Raw genomic sequence first — 21,021 nt, forward strand, 5'->3', positions numbered from 1 at the left:
ATTTAACATATACAATATTATAATACTAAAATATAAATGTGTACGTGTTATATTTCCTAAGAGGATGTACATATAATTAATGGAAGGAAACGGCCAAACTTATAATAGAATAGCCCGACCATAATTTGAAAACTAACAAAGGCAGCAAAATTTTTATATTAAAATAGCTAGATAATTAAGCTCTTAATTAATTGATTAAAAAAATCAATTTAATTATTTTTCAACTTCATCATATTATTTTTCAAATTTACAAATAACTTTTGAAAGAAAAATTGACAATTGTTCTTCAGGTTCAAATAATCTAATTTAAGAGGAGATAAAGAGATATATCAATACGATCTTATCAATTTAATATGGATATGCACTATTTAAAAGTTATATATTCATTACTATAGAGTACATGCGCAAAGCGTGTACCCTTTTGCGCACCCTATGACTAGTCTTTTTAAAGTTCGATAAAATTACGAAGTATTTGATAAATTAAATATAATTAATTTTACAGCCCTAAATATTAAAAAAAGTAATATGAAAGGAATTATAATTATATTACATAGAGGTAGAATATATGCAATGAAAATTGTAAAATTTTATTGGAATGAAGAATGCTGAAAAGTAATAAAAAAAAGCACTTTGTACCATATATTTTCAAAAATCTTTCAATACCGTCGTCTTGGTCTTTCAGTATTTGTGAACAAATAACGCAATGTTGTTAAAAATATAATCTTCTTTTTTGTTAGGTTTCAGCTGGACAGGGCTGGCCCAAACTTGGATTTATCCAGCACTTTTCTTCGTTTGTTCGTTCTCAGAGGAAGCAGGACCCGCAAAACTGAATACTGAGAAGCCCAGATAGATGCAGTTGAAGAAAAACCCCAACATCAATCAATTATAATAAAATGAAGAGAGAGTAAACAAATTACTACTATTCATATTCAGTCGGGGTTGAATCTCAAGAAGTAGAATGGCGTTTCAGGGATTCAGGCAGAATACAGGTCCCATTGGCCCTCCGAAAGCGGAAACCCCTTTTGGGAATTTTCCCCGTACTCCTTCACCTCCTCCTCCTACTTTCCCCCCATCTCCCAGGTATTCTCTTCTTCTTTGCATTTTCATATCAGCTGCTTCATAAACTTGCAGTTGTAGGGTTCAAACAGAGTCAGTTCAAATTTCCCAGTGTTTTGGACATATTCAGAAATTGGAAATATTTTTCCTGGAAAATTATGATTTCTTCAAGTATGTTTTATATTTTTAGAATTAGTAATGCCTGACTACCCTTTTGGAGGTAGCGCTTACTTTTAATTGATTGAGAAGAAACCTAGAAGTTAGGATGTTTAGAGACGATGACACCAAGTTCTTCATTGAATATCACGATTTTAAATTGGTTCAGGGAATTTGAAGCTCCGGAAAGGATACATCCGCAACCCTTGCCTTTTGTTGGACGCCATCCTGTAGCAGCTCCATCTCGTCCTTTTGCTGGAGCACAGAGGTAATAAACCTTGAAAAGTCTTTTTTTTGTTTATATTTGCCTTTGTCAGTAACATAGGTGTGTGTGCAAGCAATTATTTATTTGAGTGGTAGAGGATGTTCTTAACATTGGTAGGCCACAACCCAAGAAGATTTGAGAGAATATATCTCAGGCTGAAACCATATTTTGCACCCTTGGTTCATTTCTAATATAATTTGTTTGCTTGCTATGAAAAAAAAAGGAAGTGTCATTTTTCGTTTTCCGTAGTACTTGAAAATGACCTTATAAGCAGTTAAGCACCTTCCACCCAAACAACGTTCTTTTCATCGCAAGTTATCAATAAGTAAATGTTTTAAGGCATCGATCCTACCTGTAAATTAGTCTAATTGGCGTTAGTGGCGAAACAGCCAATCATGTTTAAACATTAAGCATTCTCGGCCAGTTTTTTTCTCAGTGCTGTAAGAAGTGCAGATTTTAACACCTTGATAATTAAAACGAGTGATAGTTAACTACTCTTTGGACAAATAACCATTAAATAGTTTCTTGGACAATCTGCCGATAACTTATTTTTTTCTTGATTCACAACTCATCCAGGTGATTTTTGCAATAGCGAATTGAAATGCTTAATTCGTGAAAATTTTAGGATCAGGCGTCATGTATTTTTGGAGATTATATCTACACGTTAAGGCTAACTTAATTTGTCAACTTTTCCTGTAGGCGTAGTGAGACTCTTCCTAAATGGAGTTATGGGCAAAAATACATCTACCATGATTATGATGCCCAAGCCCACCAACTATCTCCCGAAGTAGTGCCACCTGTAGCTTCAATGTTTTCTGAGAATGCCCTCTCTGCCAGAGGTGCCCAAGTTCAAGATTTTCGAAGAACTGGGCCACATCCTTCATTGCCTTCTGATGCAGAGATTCTGGGAGCCTCAATGAGGGGAAGGTATATTTTTATTTCCTTCTATTTTGCCGAAAATACTGTTCTGTCTTATTTGAAACATTCCGTTTGATTCTAGATGTAATTTCTCTTGTGTAAGGGCTGTCCTAAGAAACTCAATAAGCATTTTGCTGCAGAATATACTGTCTTGTTTGTTAATGGTTACAGTGCGGGAATTGTTAACTTTTTCATTTAAAATGCACTATGAGCTTTCTAATTCTCCCTACTTTTTTTGGTAGTCGTTCAGATTTGATATTCAGTGATCAGGGCCACTTTGTTACCCAGCAAAATCAATCACCTCCATCATTCCAAAATAAGAGTCAATTGGTTCCCCACAGTACAAGGTCACCTCCGTTGGCTTATCAGAACAATGTACACGTAGATGGCCAAAGTCCTCTTGGTGAAGCTCAGTGGTTAGTTTGGCCTCAATGACTTCTTTCTCTCTCTCACATGGTGCTTTTTAATTGAATATTGTCTCAATTAACTAGCATATGCATATAGCTGTATATTTTTGTTTTACTTTCGGTATAAACATGCTGTGGTAGAAGACTTAGAATCCGTAGTTGATATCATTGGGGTATTGCAACTATACACGTAATGTACTACCCTAATGCCATCTTGACTTTCTAGTATACACGTAATGTACTACCCTAATGCCATTTCCTATACAACATCTTGGCTTTTGTTATAGTCCGCTTTGGCTCAGTCTAAAGGATTGACAAATAGGAGTGTCACCGGTAAAAAGAAATGGAGGTTTGTGCGGCACCCAAGGCTGTGACCTAGTGGTCAATGAAGTGGATTAAGAACTATGTGGTCTTAGGTTCAAATCCCAGCGGAGGCAAAAGCACTAGGTGATTTTTCATCTGTTCAAGCCTTGGTGGACAGAGTTACCGGTACCTGTGCTGGTAGGAGGTAGCAAGTCCCCCATGGAATTAATCGAGGTGCACGCAAGCTGGCCCCAACACAACAATTATTAAAAAAAAAAGAAATGGAGGTCTGGGTGGTGTCTGAACTATAACCTGATCAAAGCGGTCTTGTCAAGGGATTGGTTATGAGAAGATGCAGTAGATTATCCATTTTTATCTTGAGATCATCCTCTAAGCTGAGGGAAGTATCTCTGATCATGGTTTCTTTCAGTTGTTGCAGAGTTGTTCTTTTTTCAAGTTTTGAGATAGAATTGGTACACAATAGTTTAGAAGAGAGGATATGATCATTTTATTAGCTTCACTATGTCATATTTGAAAGAGAAAGTCGAAGGGATTACTTCCTGACAGGAAAAGTGCAAAAACTTTGTAGTTTCATTGGTACTAGAAGGGACCAGAGGCCAAATTAATCGACAATATTTTATATTCTTCATTAAAAAGCTGTTGGTATCTCCATGTTTACCTCTTTGGACCTCTTTACACTTACGGCGTTTAATAATGACAAAAGGGAAAACTTGGTAAAAGAGGTATGCGATAGAACCTTAACAAAGAAAATACAGTTATTTACAAAGAACCAGTATCTATACACGTCGGATTACCATGCGTCGCTGAAAAATGTACCAAAAAGGAAAAAGGAAGTTTGATATGGGCAGTTCTCTGTCCCTTCAAGAGTTTTTTACTTCAATATCGACCACATTATCTCTGTTCCAAATTTCCTGCTGAACAACAATTCCTTTCAATAATTGGGCATAATACATTCAACCCAAACATGTTCCAGACAGCAGTCAGCATTTGATTAGCATCTTGCTGGAGCAGTAACAAAATATTGACGTCCTTTCCTGGACCTTTTCTCATAAGCACCATCCATTGGATTTCACCTTCTCAAAATATCTGCAGTCGGATATGCATCCATGCTGCCGTTTGAACCAAAAAAAGATACTAGGTTGCTTGCCTCTAAAACGTGCTATGCATATGTAAATCTTTTATTTTTAATCGACTAATTTCTTATTGTAGATACCTTGAAGAAATAAAGAAATCTGGTTTGTCTTGCGGTCTTTGGAAAAAATCTTCTTTTGGTAGTCTTTGAAGTAAACTATCTGATGACTGAACTGATGGTTGTGGACCAGCTTAGTTCTCTTTGAGATGTGCATGCTTTTTGTTTGTTGGACAATCTTGTTCTAATGAACATCTGAGAAGCATAAAAGAACTCTTGCATGAAGAAATTTATTTGTTATATTTTATTCATGATCTGTTACGTCTCTCACTGAACTCTTGTAGGATCATGCATACTCTGGTTTTGTTCTTCCACATCAAATTTTCATTATTTTATTCTTGGCCGATGCTCTGTAACTCTGAACAAGCTTATAAAGTCAGTGCATGCAGTTCCATATTTTGCAATTTTGGCGAGAAATATTTGTATGATGGTACGGCTGGTTGCAGTGGATTCTGATGATTGGGTTTTCTATCAGATAAGTGTACAGAAAGATACTTAATTGAAGTTCTTGAATGCACTTTTTGGCTATTCTTTTTCTTCTAATCCTCAATTGGCTGATTACACGTGTCATTTGGTCCTCATGAAGTCCTGCTAGTTGTTATACCCGTTAAATCCTTTTTCCTCTTTCAATGTTTTTATTGAGGATTTCTCATGCTTCGGTATGCTTGTAGTGATATTATGTTTAGAACTTCTACTAAGTAAAGCTACATTTTTTGTCCCAAAAATTATGTTCTTATCATTCAGGACCATCCTCTTTCTCAGTTTACCACTTGTAACTGACTTGCCAGTAGGCAGTTCTTCTGATTGAAGGTTCTAACTCTCTTTTACTGTGGATTTGTCATGAAGGCCTTCTCTGCCCCCTCATATGCTGGGCAACTCATCCCAGTCGTTCCAAAACTTTCCAATCCGATTACCTCAACAAAAGATGTCCTCGATTCCAACAAATTATGATCCTGGAAGAAAGATTGCAGTGAAGCATACTGACCAAGTCTCAAAAAGAACAAGGTCCCCGCCTCTTTCATCTCCTAATGGCGCTTCTTTTGAAAACTCAGCTTTTGGTCTACGTGAATCCAAAAGGTACAACAGAAAAATCCTTGCTGCTAATTCTGTGTATTTTTACTTTGACAAGCACAGAGAATGTCAATGAAAAGGCTTGCTTGAAAGGTGCAAGATGTCACGTGTTTTTCTTATCCAAACTAAGTTTTTTCCTTGTCAGAACTATTTTTATAGTTACCTGTGTTGTAAATTTTCTTTCTTATGCCTAGCAATTATCATGGGAGCCTGCAAAATGCTGCAAATTTTCTTTTTTTCAGTCAAGCAATTATTGGGGGAGCCTTCTGCTGGTAGACCTTGTTGATTCCAACAAAAACAAGAATATGGAAGAAAGGCGAATACCCTAGATTCTTGCATAAATATGGAACATAAACAAAATAAACTCGCTAGAATGTTGTGATCAGAGCATCCTGATAGCCTGCTTGATAGTTGGCTCAATTCATATCTGAAATTCAAACTGAACCATTTCAGATGGTGATCTGATAATAATTTATACTCGAGATATTGAAGTTCTTTCTTGTTGTTGGAAAAAATTCTGTGTTTCCCTCAGTGTATCTTGGCTGGATCAATATCTCAATGACTTCTAGTTTAAAAGGCAACTGAAGAAGACTTTGATGAGAAGCATACGAAATTGTGTTTTTGACAACATTTTATATACATCTGCCATAAGTTGTTATAGTACAGCACGGAATTGAGAGTACTGCAATAAAGAAAAAAAGGATATATACATTTGAATTTTGAAGGAAAAAAGTAGTTTGGATGAATTCGCCATTGATTTCCTGCTCTCCGTTAATTGTTTATTCAGGCCTTCCACCTCTCCTTCCAAAATGAGGTCAGACGGCCCCCCTGACTCTCTAGCTCCTCAAAAGTCTTCACTGTCTGGAAATGGTGTCAATGTTGAAGTTGATCTGAGTAAGCCAATGAACTTTCCAGTTCCCAAAAGAACCAAGTTTCCTTCCGTACCTTCATCTGGTCAAGTTCATCAAGGTGACTCCAATCATGTAGATGATGATATTCAACGGTAAGAAACTATACAGATTTACAGCTCATCCTTGCTAAGTTTATTATTTTGTAAATCCTTTTCTTATTGACAGAGAAACTGAGGCCAAGGCAAAGCGCTTAGCTCGTTTCAAGGATGACCTAGGCCACAGTGTGCGAGATGATTCTAGTATTCATCAGAAGGGTCCCTCGAAGAGACAATATCAATCTGTTATGGACGAACGAAAATTTGCTGCAGAAGTTAGTGTAGATTCAACTGATGATTTCTCAAATGGCAATCTGTTATCTGATTATCATGGCTCAGATTCTTCGGGTGTCATAATTGGGTCATGTCCTGATATGTGTCCAGGTATGTTGTCCAACTATTCATCATGTCGTACTTGTTGAAAGTTCTGCAGCTGCCATGATGAGTTAACCTGTCCATTTATGTCAATGGCTCGTGTGATCATGTCATGTTAAAGGATTCAGTTTTCCCCATCCAATCTCTCCTATATGTTCCCCTTCTCTGGATTTAGTTATAGGTGAGAATGATATCACATGCAGAGTAACATGGATTCTTTTCCAGCTCTTATAATTGCCTGCTGTTTGCCTTCGCTGCAGTGGCAGACCCAGGATTTTGCTCGAGGGTCAATTAGAGACTGTAACATTAGTGTGACTGATAGATGACAACAAGGACTAACGTATACATAAGTGAATTTTATATGCTCACTTCTTTTTTCTTTTTTCATAATGACCCTGGAAAAATGTCGTTTTGAGGTGGTGTTCCTTTTCTAAGAAAAAAATATTCAATAAATAAATATATATATATATATATATATATATATATATATATATATATATATATATTATTTATATATATTTTTTGATAAAGTAATAAAATTTCATTAATGAAGAGCCTAAATGCCCGTATACAAGAAGTATACCAAAATAGAGAACCTCACAACAAAATATGGTTCTCTACAAAAGACACCCGATCTTCTATTCTTAAAGGAATCTCATGGGTGCACCAAAACATAATAAGAGAAAAGAGGCTACTCCTGAAATGAACAAATCCCTTCTCTATCCCATCAAAAGCTCTCCTATTTCGCTCTCTCCAAATGATCCATATGAGTGCAAGTAGAGCGACATCCCATGCCATGCGTCTTCTTCTCATCCCTGTGAATTTCCAGTTGAACATTACTTCTTTAATCGTGCCTGGCATCACCCACTAAACTCCAAACCACTCCAACACCTCTCCCCACAAGCGAGATGCAACCTGACAATGTAAGAGAAGGTGATCTATATCTTCTCCCAAACACTTACACATGAAACACCAACTGAAACATGTAACTCTCCTCTTTCTCAGGTTCTCAGTCGTTAGAATCACCCCCTCGTATCTAGCCATGCAGAAAACACACCTTTCTCGGTAATCTAGGGATCCACACCAAACAATAAGGAAAAACTACTTCCTCTTCATCCAGCAGTGCTCCATAATAGGACTTAATAGAAAAACACCCCTATTCCCTTCCCCCCCATCTCCAACCATCTTGGCTACTCTGTGAACTATTCTGCTTGTGGAGCAACTCCATCAATCCCTGGATTTTTACGAACTCCCAGTCTTGCAAGTTCCTTCTAAACCTCAAATTCCATTGTATTTCTCCACCTTGTATCCTCCATATACTTTGAACCGACATCTTCTTTTGACATGAAATTCTGTACATGTTAGGAAAAGTGATACTCAAAGTGTCATCTCCACACCATTTATGTCCCCAAAAGCTTAGTTTACTACCATCACCAACCCTAAATGATACATTCCCAAAAAACTCTTCCCACCCTTTTAAGATATTCCTCCATACCCCGCAACCATAAGCGAGTGTATTCTTAGTCCTCCATCCCCCTTCCGTCACCCCATATTTTTCCGCAATCACCTCCCTCCAAAGAGCATTCACCTCTACTCCAAATCTCCATAGCCATTTCCCAAGTAGTGCTTTATTAAACACCCTTAGATCTCTAATCCCAAGCCCACCCCCGTACTTTGGTGTGGTGATGGTCTCCCAATTAACCAGATGAAACTTTCTTTCTCCACTTGTAGAGTCCCATAAAAAGTTCCTCTGAATCTTTTCCAACTTCCTTGTAACAGAGACCGGAGCATGTAGCATAAACATGAAATACGTGGGAATGCTCGATAAAGTACTCCTTCTTAATACTTCCTTCCCCCTTTGGATATATATATATATATATATATAATTATTTTTTATTTTTTATTGTGTGCGTGTGTGTTAACCAGTCATAAGCCGACAAATTTTCCTTTAAAGTTTTCAATTTTATATATATATATATATATTATTTTTTATTTTTTATTGTGTGCGTGTGTTAACCAGTCATAAGCCGACAAATTTTCCTTTAAAGTCTTCAATTAAAATTTTCCGTTTTTCGTAACTGCCTCTCTACCTCCACAATGTAGGGGTAAGGTGTGCGTACACACTACCCTCCCCAGACCCCACCTATGAGATACACTGGGTATGTTGTCAGCCTCCATCTTCAATTTTTCTGTTCATGTCGTCCTTCCTCTTCATGGAATAAATCAAAAAGAATTGCATAAGTTATGGCAGCAAATGATAATTTCCACCACTGACTGCTGCAGTTAAGCTAGACCAGCAATGGGAAGGTTATGTGAGGGATTTTACGGATTCATAGGGAAAGATAAGTAGTTGCAATTGAAAAAAGAAAAGATGTTGTCAACCAAAAAAGAGGAAAAAAGAAGAAGAAAAGAAAGTAGTTTCAACTGCTTTAGTCCGTTAAGTGATGACTAGAGAAAAGAGATAAGTGGGCAGGGATGGCAGTGCGCCGGGGGGGGGGTTGGTTGGGGCTTAACCCACAAAGATTTCAACCCGCTCCGTCCTGCCCCACATAGCAATTGTTTCTGTTTCACTCCCCTGCAATTTTTTTTTCATTCTCTTATATATTTGCTAAATATATCACTTGACAGCCCAATACAATTCAATTCTAATCCACTGTTTAATATTCCATATTTTTACTAACAACCAAAATCTTATACTAAATACATAATTTAATATTAACTTTTAACAAAGCTAACATAACTGATTCTAATACTCCCTCCGTTTCAATTTATGTGAACCTATTTCCTTTTTAGTCCGTGCCAAAAAGAATGACCTCTTTCCTTATTTGGAAACAATTTACCTTTATACAATGATTTATAGCCACACAAAATATATGTGCCTCATTTTACACCACAAGTTCAAAAGTCTTCTCTTTTTTCTTAAACTCCGTGCCCAGTCAAATGGGTTCACATAAATTGAAACGGAGGGAGTATTACCTTAAAGTGCAGCAAACACAGATGTTCAGAGCTAAATTCACCCATTGCATTGACAAATTCTTTTTATGATGTGGAGTGATTATATTTGAATGTTTAACTTGTATGCATTATTGCTAGATGTAAGGTTTAAATTAGCACTGAAATCATTTCGTAAAAGAAGAGTTGCTATTATTAATAACGAATTTGAGCAATCTAAATTCTGAAAGTTGAAGAGAAGCAGATTGTTAATTTTTAACAGTTAGAAACTGGAGTTGTTCTCTAAAGCGAGTCATCTAAAGAAGATGATTTTCAAAAGAGAGTAGCCGTTTCTCATTGCCCAACTGAAAAAATGTTGTAGTTCAGTTCGACGATCACATTGAAACTGACAACTTCACTATTTAAAATCTTACCATTCATTAAAAATTAATCATTCTAGTTTATTGTCATTTTAATACATAGTCAGAATATCAATGCCTAATCCATTTTGGAAAGGTTGATTTGAGTAAATCTAATTCTTAGCTGGAGGAAACCCGCAACCGGCCCCCACATCAGATATTTAAAAAAATGTTTGAACCTGCCGTGCATAAGGTAAACACCCCCCCTCCTTGCGGCCCTGTTTGCCATCCGTATAAGTGGGCTCAGTTCTTGAGGTAACTAGTTTGGCGGAGGGTAACCTGATTTCTGAGGACGTATATCGAAGAGCCAAAGTATGAAATGAGAACTGACAATGAAGATTTTCATTAAATTTGGAAAGATAAAATTTTCCGTGCATGTTCCAGGAAAATCCTTACTGTCTCTTCTGTTTCTCTGAAGCAGATTTAGCTTCGGTTCTTGTGTCAACTCAAGAGTGAAGTTTGGTTTGTTCAGGTTCTAAATTCCTCACTGGAAGTCAAATTCGTTCCTGAATTATTTTTGGTTGCAGAATCAGAAAGAGCAGAACGAGAAAGGAAAGGTGATCTTGACCAATATGAACGTTTGGATGGAGACAGAAAGCAAACGAGTAAATTGCTTGCTGTCAAGAAGGTCTTTGCTGGAAACTCTTGAGTATTATTTTCTTTTATGATAAAAGAAAAGTTAAAAGTTCATGAGAGCATGAGAAACAAGAATTGATGAACATTGCCATATGATTCTTTTCAGTACACCAGGACAGCTGAGAGGGAAGCTGTGCTCATACGTCCAATGCCAATCCTACAGAAGACTATGGATTATCTTTTGAATTTGCTGGATCAGCCTTATGATGACAGCTTCCTTGGCTTGTATAACTTCTTATGGGACAGGATGCGGGCAATCCGTATGGATTTGAGGATGCAACATATTTTCAACCATGAAGCTATTAATATGCTGGAGCAAATGGCATGTAGATTTTTGCATTATTTAACTGAAGTTTGTTAATGCGTAAATCAACTAAAGTTTGTTAATGATTGATATTTTTGACCATGTTTATAGTTATATTGCTTTCAAGCATCTTTGGCTTATCATTATCTATTTTTCTGGGAAGCCTTTTCTTAAAGAAACTTGTATCACCTTTTCAGAGGCTTTTATATGTGAACCATCTATAACTTATCCTGATGTTGAGATGTACACCACGATACTGATGGATTAATCTTAGAAGCTATTCATCCTTTTTTTTTCCGTGTCATAATCTAGTCATATTTTGGTAAGCGTAAGTTAGTCATATTTTTCAGAGCATACAACAACAACAATCCCAGTTTAATCCCACAAATAGAGTCTGGGGATATTTTTCAGAGCATAAGATCTCATATTGCTTTAGGTGGACGGGGGGATGGACAAAACTTGGCGTCTGTCTAATATCAAAGGTCAATTTGGTTTAGAATTAATTAATGCATTATACTCCACAACCAATGCAAGTGCTCTATTATTGTAATCAGATATTATGGTTATGTAGTTTACCATATAACATTGTTTTTTATTGACTCAACCAGTATGGATATTTTAATACTTAATGATCTTTATTTACAGATAGGTTAGCTTGGTTGGGTTGAGTATAAAGTGGCTAGCTGTCTTGTTTTAGGTGAGATTAAGCAGAAAACTAGCTACAGAAGAAAAATTCTACTGCATGGAACCATATCATGGGTGTTGGAACAGTTCTTGTTTTTTCAAAGGGCAAAATATCCTTAGTTGCTTGTTTCTCTCTGCTGGTGCTTGTTGGAGGATGTTAATTTCTTGTTTTCCTGGATATGCATTGCTTTAATCCAATTATCATCTTAGTTTAAATTCCCATGTCAAAGCACCTAATTTTTCTTCTTGATTTCAGTAATGTTACTCAGTTTTATATAGATTCTAATTTGTATTGCCTATTGTTTTGGTTTCAGATAAGGCTTCATATAATCGCCATGCATGAATTATGTGAATACACGAGAGGAGAGGGTTTTTCTGAGGGATTTGATGCACATCTCAATATTGAACAGATGAACAAAACATCAGTTGAATTATTTCAATTGTATGATGACCACCAGAAGAGAGGAATAAATGTGGCAAGTGAGAAAGAATTTAGAGGTTATTATGCACTTTTAAAGCTTGATAAACATCCAGGATATAAAGTAAGTCAACTATCAATAAGCATGATTACCTTTTCTGTTTCCAAGTGTTTTCCTTTTGTTTAAAGTATGAGTTCTGTACTAGGTTGAACCTGCAGAGCTTTCGCTTGATTTAGCAAAGATGACACCAGATATGCGTCAAACACCAGAAGTTCTCTTTGCTCGTGATGTGGCAAGGTTGTTTCATCATTGCATCATTAGGAGACCTTATACACTAAATCACCTGAGAATGTTTCTCTTTCATAATTTCAGGGCCTGCAGGACATGCAACTTTGTTGCTTTCTTTCGGCTTGCAAGGAGAGCTAGCTATCTTCAAGCTTGCTTAATGCATGCTCATTTCTCAAAGGTATAACAGACACCTTCCTTAGTCTTTTAATTTCAGTAGTGATTTACTGACTTTACCGATCCTTCTATCCAAGTGCATATTGTCATTCGATAATTCAACCAATCAACTACGTCTCAGTTCATGAGTTGGGGTCTCAGTTATATGAATCCTCTATATTCATTCCACTCTATTGGGAACCATGTCATTCGAATTGAATATTGCCTTTATTTACAAATAATTCATTTGTTCTTTTGGCATAGAAAGCACTACTATAATTGACTTAAGGAAATAGAGAACTTGAAGTGTTTTCCTTTGCTTGACTGATTTTGTGCTCATGTATGTCTGGCTTTGCTTTCCGTCAAAGGTTATGGATGCAAACTTCTAAATACTTTACTTGTTCATAGATCTGCATTCTGTTCAAGCGTTTCATTTCTTTTGGTGTTTTTCCCAGTTACGAACCCAGGCTCTAGCTTCGTTACACTCTGGCCTGCAGAATAGCCAAGGAATCCCTGTTGCCCAAGTTGCCAAATGGCTTGGGATGGAGGTAATTTCTTAATATTTTTGCTGGCTGTGTTCTTACATACTCCGTCTTGTTGCATTTTATGTGACGTTTGATTGGGAATCGAGTTTAAGGAAGAAAGAAAGACTTTTGGAACTTGTGATATAAAACAAGCTGTAGACATTTGTGTGGCTATGAATCATCTCCTTAATGGTAAATGAGAATTTTAAAGTTAAATTGTTTCTTAATATAGAACAGACTAAAAAAGGAAAGTGTACCACGTAAAATGGGACAGAGGGAGTAACAGTTTTTTTAGTGGAGTAACTTCTTCTGTTACTGGATATCTATCAGGAAGAGGACATAGAAGGCCTTCTTGAGTATTATGGATTCTCAATAAAGGAGTATGAAGAACCATATATGGTGAAGGAAGGTCCATTTGTGGAAGTTGACAATGACTATCCTGTCAAGTGCTCAAAACTTGTCAATGAGAAAAAATCAAGAACAATAGTCGAAGATGTTTCGGCTCCACATGTTGAATCAGTGTGGGAAAAAGAAACAGAACCCGTGTTAGATAAGGATCATCATAAAAAACCTACAGCTGTTCAATTTCTCGAGCCTTATAGTTCTTCACTGGCCATCGAGGAGGACATGCCTGATTATGAAGCTGTTTCATCTCCAAAAGATGAGATAAAGACAATTCCAATTACTAGAACAGAATCTCATCAGAAGAATGAAAGTTCGCAGGCTCCTCCTAATTATTCGGTGTCAAGTCTGCCGGCTCCTCCTAGTCCTTTGGTATTCTTTCCTCATATTTTCCCTGAGACTCAGCAGCAAGCTATAGTCGGGAGAGCAGGAACACCTGAAGTGCAGCTGCAAACTAGAGTTGGGAGTTCAGGGAAACCCAAAAGTAGTGAAGTTGCACAATTTGCTGCAAAAGGCATGACCGTTCAATTTGCACTTGCCAGAGATGAGCAGGAGAAGTCGCCAGTTTTTCCAACTCATTCTCTTGTTGGAGACACAGAATTGCACCACGTGTCAGATGAAGAGAATGTAGATGAACTGGTGGTCACCAGCGAGCAAGCTGAAACTAATGAAGCAGCAGCTAGTTATTATGACAAAGAAGTTGCTGAGGCAAAACTTAAACTGATTATCAGGTGCAGCTTGTTCTTCATGGACCTGATATCTGCTGCATTTACCCTTGTTACTCTGCTAACATGTCGATTTACAGGATATGGAAGCGGCGTTCTTCAAAGAAAAGGGAGATGCGGGAGCAGAAACAGTTAGCATCTAAAGCTGCTCTGAGATCGCTCTCTCTTGGAGTGCCAATGTGGCCCAATAGAATTGTAAGTACTTTGGCCGCTTAAGTTTCTGCATCTGTGCTTTCTCATGATAGTCTTGGTGCAGCCTCAGTTTCCAGTAATAAAAACTCATCTATTTTCTATATACTGCATAGTAGTAAACAATTTAACTAAATCATCATGCTTTTTTATCTCTTTTTTTTTAATAACCAAGAAATCCCAAGAGCCTGCTCGCACAATTCAAAACTCAGTGGATTATGGGCCTGCTCTTACCACTAGACCAATGCCCGGGGGGTGGGGGTGGGGGTGGCGGCAATTAAATCGTGATACTAGTGCAGCCACTTTCTTTTTTCTTTTTTGGTTGAAGTTAAGTCTGAGTAGGTCTTGTGTACATATGAAGGTTGAAAAAATTGATGGATAAATATATACCATTCACCATTACTATATTATGATGTGTCTTAATTAGTGTCCCAATTTATGGGACACTTTGACTTTTGGAGATCAAATTTATAAATTACCATGCTCTTTTTATATATTATATTTTGTTAAAGGTTAAATTTGATAATTTTGATTAGTTTGAATATGACAATCTAATTTTGTAGATAAATTTTTGAAGTTTCATTTTGATAATTTTTATTTATTAACATTGATTTTGACTAGCAATTGATAAGTCCCCAAAGGGTCTGTCACATAAAATGGAAAGGATGGATGTTTGTTAATGGAGAATAGTGGGTGATCCATCCCTTGTTTGCTTTTATAGGTGACTCAGTAATTAACTATTACCTATTTAATCGATTTTAGGAAATAGGTATTGGAGATGCTGAAATTGCAGGTAGTGCTGGTTCATCTTGTTCTCTCACTTTATTTATCTATATAGTGGTGAAATTGAAATTTGGCTCAAGAGAACAGGAAAATAAAAAAGTGAATTTGATGGGTCTGGTCTTTCAGGATGCATTAGTGTCCACTGGCCAAAACTTGATTTTCGTCCTTTTTTTCCTATCTAAAAGTATTTGGACTCTCCTTTAGAATGACAAATATTCTTCCTCTTTCAGTTCGTACCAGTATCATCTGGATTACATACTCCAATAATACAGAATTTAAAGGGTGTATGGTGGATTAACTAGTCCAAAAGATATAGGACCCGGAATTTGATGCATCTATCTGGGTTCATCAGAACATTATTAGACTTAGCAAGGAATTTGGAGTCAACTTTCAAGGCTGTGAAAGAGAAGCTTTGGAGCTCTTTTCAAAAATCGACAACAAAAGGCAAGAGAACAAAGGGAAATTAGAATTACAGGTGATGGATACTCCAAAGACAAAAGGCGTCAATTTCTTAAATTGGAGAACATGAATGAATTATGAAATTTAAAAGATTGAGCATATCTAGACACATTCTCTCTACACGTGTGCTCCTTTCTTGGCTGACTTAACTTGGGAATATCAGCCGCCTCCCTTGTGCTTCCAAAGTCAAACGGTTCGTCTTCCACTTCTCTCTGGCAACCATCCGACAGACTCCGATGAATTCTTTCCACCCACACTGTGGATTCAACCCACACCGGTACAATGAAAGCTAAATCATCCACCAAAAGCTTCACTGTTGCTGGAATGTTGACCCCTGTATAGCGTATGCAGATTCTGGCCCATAGCATATGAGATCTTGCTCTGGTATTTTCACCTAGTTCTAAGAAACCTCCCAGTCTATCACCAATCTCCTTGAAAACATTAGCAGACCATAAGTGCGTTGGAAAAACCAATAATTTAACCCATACATGATTCGGACACCAATTTTTCTGGTGGCAGGTACTGATCGGCGACCACCACTCCAGATGAAGTATTCGATTTTTGAAATTCCAGCATCCCATTTTTATTCTTCTGGCCTCTACTCTGGATGGAAACTCAAGTAGAAAGAACACCCCATTCAACTCTTTGATTTAACACCAGCCGGAATTTTCCACGTAAATTCTGCCCATTTCTGTGCCTCCCTTCTACTCGGTATCACTGTTGTAATGTTCCGAAATAGCCAACTAGGCACCTCTGCAAATACTCAATCCTGGTAAAAGTTGCTTATGTAGCTCATGTCATTTTCGAGTGAGTCAGTATTATTCTGCTACCTCTATATTTTGGAAGTCTGATGGTTCCAAATATTTTAGCTCCTTCCACAGAACATAAAACTAGCTTCTTGCTGCATAGGCTCTTATTACAGGATCATCTTATCTTGTTGAAAATCTTTTCTAGGTTTCTTCATATGTAAGATCTATCACTTCATGGTTTAGAGAACTATCAGATTTATCCTTTTTGAGGGCAGAAATTAAAATACGGAACAGGTCTTGCGAGTTGCGACACAGTTAGCTTAGCATCAATAAGCTCTCTGTTACTTTAATCCTGCTCATATGTTTTTAGTATTCAATCTGTAAAATGAATATTAGATTATCCTGCATTGAATTTGTTTGGAGGGTCATAACATTATAACCCAACCAGAATGCTTATTGCCTTATTTCCTCTATATAAATATCCCTAAAAATTTCCAACCATTTGGGTGTAATCCCCCCCACCCCACCCACCCCACCCCACCCCCTTTTATACCTTATGTTGTGCAAAAAAGCATATTAGTTATGAATTGCTTGAAAAATGCAGAGTATTACCGTAAAGTAGGCCAAGGGTAGTTATTGGAATAAATTGAATCCCAACCAAATGCCATAGACGAGAGACGTCATCAACATCTATTCCTCACCAAACTTTCAAGCAAATCTCCTGATCCCAGGGTAGAGGCCTCTCTCTCACAAGGCACAAATACACACGTAAAAAGATAAAATCAACAGAATGCCACCCGAACAGAATTGCTTAACTGTTATTCATTTATTAGATGCTTTCACAAAAGCATGTAGTTTATCAGGTTATTTGGCGAGGTTGACATATAAGTTTCAAGATAAACTCAAATAATTTTGTACTTCATTGCATCTTTCTTTGATTCTGATCTTGGATCTTTGTTGTAAATCCCAAGACATCTGCACAATGTCAACTTTTTACTATACTGTGAATTTTTTATTTCTTTACTCCTGATCCATGGGGAGCCAAAGAGAGGAAAGGGAACAGAGTTTTCTTCCTCCACCCTGGAGATGTTCCATTCAGATGTGCAAATAAGCATTCTACACAAGAATGTTGCCATCTCGCATACAAGTTTTCATATCTTGTGTCACTTTAAAGTGCGTTATATACATTGTCCTTGAGCAATTTTATGGCCAGTTTAATTTCACTGATATTTTCTACTGTTTCTCCTCTTTTTAGCAACATAGCACATCCATCGAGTTCGACATTGATTGTGCTGTCTCAAAATGGTACCAAACTCAGGAAAGATCATGGTCAAGGCTGAATGTTTCAGATGTAGTTTCCACCACACTCCATGAACAAAATCCAGCTGCCAAATGCCTTTGCTGGAAAGTAATTATATGTTGTCAGGATAGTATAAACAATCGAAACCGAGAAAATGGTCTGGAGAAGTTGAATGCTAAGTCATGGTTGCTTTCCAAGCTCATGCCTGCCAGAGACAATGAAGATGATTTGCTGATCACATCTCCGGGCCTCTCTGTTTGGAGAAATTGGCTTCTTGACCAATCAGTCGAGGACCTTATTTGTTGTTTATCAGTTATCAAGTATGCTAATTTTGAGAATCTGAATGAGACAGTAGCAGGTGCAAGCGCTGTTCTCTTCCTGTTGTCAGAAGGCATCCCATGGGATCTTCAGAAAAATCAGCTTCATAAGCTGTTAATGGAAGTACCTTCTGGTTCTCATTTGCCCCTTTTGATCTTAAGTGACATGTGCAAGGAAAATGCAGATCCTTCCACTATAGTAAAAGAACTGGAGCTACATGAAGTCCGTGAATCAAGACTTCATTCCTTTAGTGTTGTTTTCCTGAAAAACCAGCAGATGGAACAGTTGAATGGGTTTTTCAGTGATGAGCAATTAAGAGGAGGACTAAAGTGGTTAGCAAGTGAATCACCACCACAACCAGTTCTCCAGTGTGTAAAAGCCCGAGAACTGGTTCTCTACTACTTGAACTCTTTGCTTGGGGTTCTTGGTGAAATGAATGCTAATGATGTGGATCCAAACCACTGTATTTCAGCCTTTAATGAGTCCTTGGATCAGTCAATGAGGGAAATCGCTGCTGCAGCTCATGCAAATCCTACCTGTTGGCCCTGTCCTGAAATAGGTTTGCTGGAGGAATCTAGCCTTGAGTACAAAGCTGTGAGCCAACACTTGCCAAGGCTGGGGTGGAGCTTAGCTCCAAGAATTGAACCAGTTGTCTGTGCAATATCTGACTGCAAACTTCCATCTTTTCTAGACGATATATCTTGGTTACATAGGGGTTCCGACGTGGATATCGCCATCGAACACCAGATATTACAACTTCAAAGTTGTCTAATGAAGTACTTCACAGAGATTAGCAGGTTGATGGAACTTCCACTTGCAACAAAAGAGGCAGTTGTTATGCTGCAGAAGTTTGTGCAGCTTCAACTCCAGAACTTCCGCTACTACATTGTACCAAACTGGGTTATGATTTTCCGACGGGCATTCTTTTGGCAGTTGATGAAGTTAGCCAGAGACGCATCTTTTTCAGTGTATACCCTGATACAGGATGATTTTTCTACTTTAACGGTTGGAGCGGTGGAACTTGAAGACTCTAGACAATCACATTACCATTTGTCACATCCATCTCTTGATGAAATGGTTGAAGTTGGACGGATGCCTCTTCCCAGATGTGCAATGCTTAGTGGACAGGGAAGAGCTTTCCAACCCCGTCCAGGGATGGCTTCAATTAGTGAAGAAATTCCTACAACTACTGGCACAGGCGAGGAAATGGAGTATGGTAAGGATGTTCGACGTGATGATGAATTTATAAAAACCAGTTATAATACAATGACAGATATGGAATCACTGCTGGCCACTAAGAAAATAAAAGAAGCTGACATACTAAGCGAATTACTTGAGAGGTGTAACATTAAGCAGAACATGAATGATAAAAATTTGTCAATATATTTCTAGTCAATTACCTTTTCCTTCACCCCCTGAAAATCTGTTGTATGTGTATTATACACGCAACTATGTATATGAAGGGTGTAGCTTTTTGTATTATTGGAAGAGGCATGGAATTTTGCTCAGGGTTAATTTTTAAAACGTGAAGGAGTCTTTAGAGCTGAAAAATTTATGCATCTTCCCCTACTTTTATGTATTCTTGCTAATTCGAAGGAAGTCTTCACATCTCGAAATTTACCTTTTATGGCGAATGTTTTCTTTTTGTTCATAGTCACTACTATTAGCAAATTATTGATGGTGTATTATCCACTAAAAAGAAAAGAGTTTAACCCAAGGCAACTATGATAGAAAAGATTGAAGGTTTTCTTGGCGTGTCCATGAGACTTGAACTGGGATTGACAAACTTAAGAAACGTTGTTCGTTAATCCTTTTACTATATGTGGGACAGGATTATATTTCATAAGCTCCTTATTAATCTCTAACACTTTTCCTTGGTTAACTGACATATTTTGGTTCATTATGAGCTCGGTATGTACTATGCGCAAAAGGTTTTTCCGAAGATGTTAGGTACGTAGGGATTCAAATCTGCTTCTGTCCATAAATCAAAGCTTCCCATCAGGAATATTTTTCTAAACAAATTAACCAACCAGTAAAATTTTCATACATTTAGGTGTGCTTTGTATAAAGGAAAATATCTTTTGGAAATGTTTTCGTTTTTTTCATGTTTGGTTGGTATAGATGTTGTAGAAAATATTTTCTCATGAACTCATTTTTCTCAAATTGGAGAAAAGTATTTTTCAAAACTTTTTTTCAACTTTCCCCACCCTCATCAGCCCCCACCCCACCCCCAAACCCAAATCCACCCACCTCCACACCCCACACACTACCCCAACACACCAAAGACCAACACATGAAGCATCATAATAGACCGTATATAACCCCGATCCTGAAGGAAATACCAAAATTGAAGCTGTAGTCAAAGCAGTCTTGAGCTTCTGAAAGCCCTCTTCACACTCGTTAGACCATTTGAATGGAGCACCCTTCTGAGTCAGCTTGGTCATTGGAGTTGCGATACACGAGAATCCCTTCACAAAGCGACGGTAGTAACCAGCCAGACCCAGAAAACTCCTGATCTCCGTGGTTGTAGAAGGTCTGAGCCAACTCTGAAACGCTTCAATCTTCTTTGGATCCACCTTGATCTATAACTAGACAATACGTGGCCCAAGAATGCCACTGAATCCAACCAGAACTCACACTAAGAGAACTTAGCATACGACTTCTTCTCCCTCAGAACCTGAAGCATCATCCTCAAATGATGCTCGTTCTCCTCCCTACTACGGGAGTATACCAAGATATCATCAATAAAAATAATGACAAAGAATCCAAATAAGGCTGGAACAACAATATTTATCAAATGTATGAAAGCTGCTGGAGCATTAGTCAAACTAACATCACCAAGAACTTATAATGCCCATAACGGGTCCTGAAAGTCGTCTTAGGAATGTCCAAAGCCCTGATCTTCAACTGATGGTACCTCGATCTCAAGTCAATCTTTGAGAACACCTTAGTACTTCGAAGCTGATAAAAAAAGTCATAAATGCACGACAGTGGATACTTATTCTTAGGGATAACCTTGTTCAATTGCCTA

The 21,021-nt window shown here is 37.5% G+C and overlaps 1 protein-coding gene across 2 annotated transcripts; it reads left to right on the plus strand.

Annotated features, from left to right (window-relative positions):
* Window positions 1–746: 746 nt before the first annotated feature.
* On the plus strand, window positions 747–19,498 carry LOC104107410 (SAC3 family protein B). 2 transcript variants are annotated; one of them, XM_009616207.4, is made up of 16 exons: window positions 747–1,080; window positions 1,382–1,480; window positions 2,177–2,404; window positions 2,638–2,811; window positions 5,162–5,392; window positions 6,174–6,389; window positions 6,463–6,716; window positions 10,585–10,685; window positions 10,800–11,015; window positions 11,996–12,223; window positions 12,306–12,397; window positions 12,473–12,566; window positions 12,997–13,089; window positions 13,396–14,198; window positions 14,273–14,387; window positions 17,628–19,498. In XM_009616207.4, the coding sequence occupies exons 1-16, from the start codon at window positions 959–961 to the stop codon at window positions 19,380–19,382; spliced, it is 4,821 nt and encodes a 1,606-aa protein (XP_009614502.1). In that variant the 5' UTR covers window positions 747–958; the 3' UTR covers window positions 19,383–19,498. The 2 variants fall into 2 exon arrangements, with proteins under 2 accessions (XP_009614502.1, XP_070033617.1); XM_070177516.1 differs by lacking the exons at window positions 747–1,080; window positions 1,382–1,480 and having other exon boundaries at window positions 2,267–2,404; window positions 2,646–2,811.
* The last annotated feature ends 1,523 nt before the right edge of the window (window positions 19,499–21,021 follow it).

This window comes from Nicotiana tomentosiformis, chromosome 6 (genome assembly GCF_000390325.3).
Source record: "Nicotiana tomentosiformis chromosome 6, ASM39032v3, whole genome shotgun sequence".
NCBI classification, from domain to species: domain Eukaryota; kingdom Viridiplantae; phylum Streptophyta; class Magnoliopsida; order Solanales; family Solanaceae; genus Nicotiana; species Nicotiana tomentosiformis.

What these genes read in the sequence shown, in the direction of transcription:
- LOC104107410 (XM_009616207.4), top strand. Translation starts at nt 959, where the DNA reads ATGGCGTTTCAGGGATTCAGGCAGAATACAGGTCCCATTGGCCCTCCG. An exon ending in ATAAACATCCAGGATATAAA is followed by an intron (nt 12,224 to 12,305) that starts GTAAGTCAACTA and finishes GTTCTGTACTAG; the next exon opens with GTTGAACCTGCAGAGCTTTC. An exon ending in TGCATGCTCATTTCTCAAAG is followed by an intron (nt 12,567 to 12,996) that starts GTATAACAGACA and finishes TGTTTTTCCCAG; the next exon opens with TTACGAACCCAGGCTCTAGC.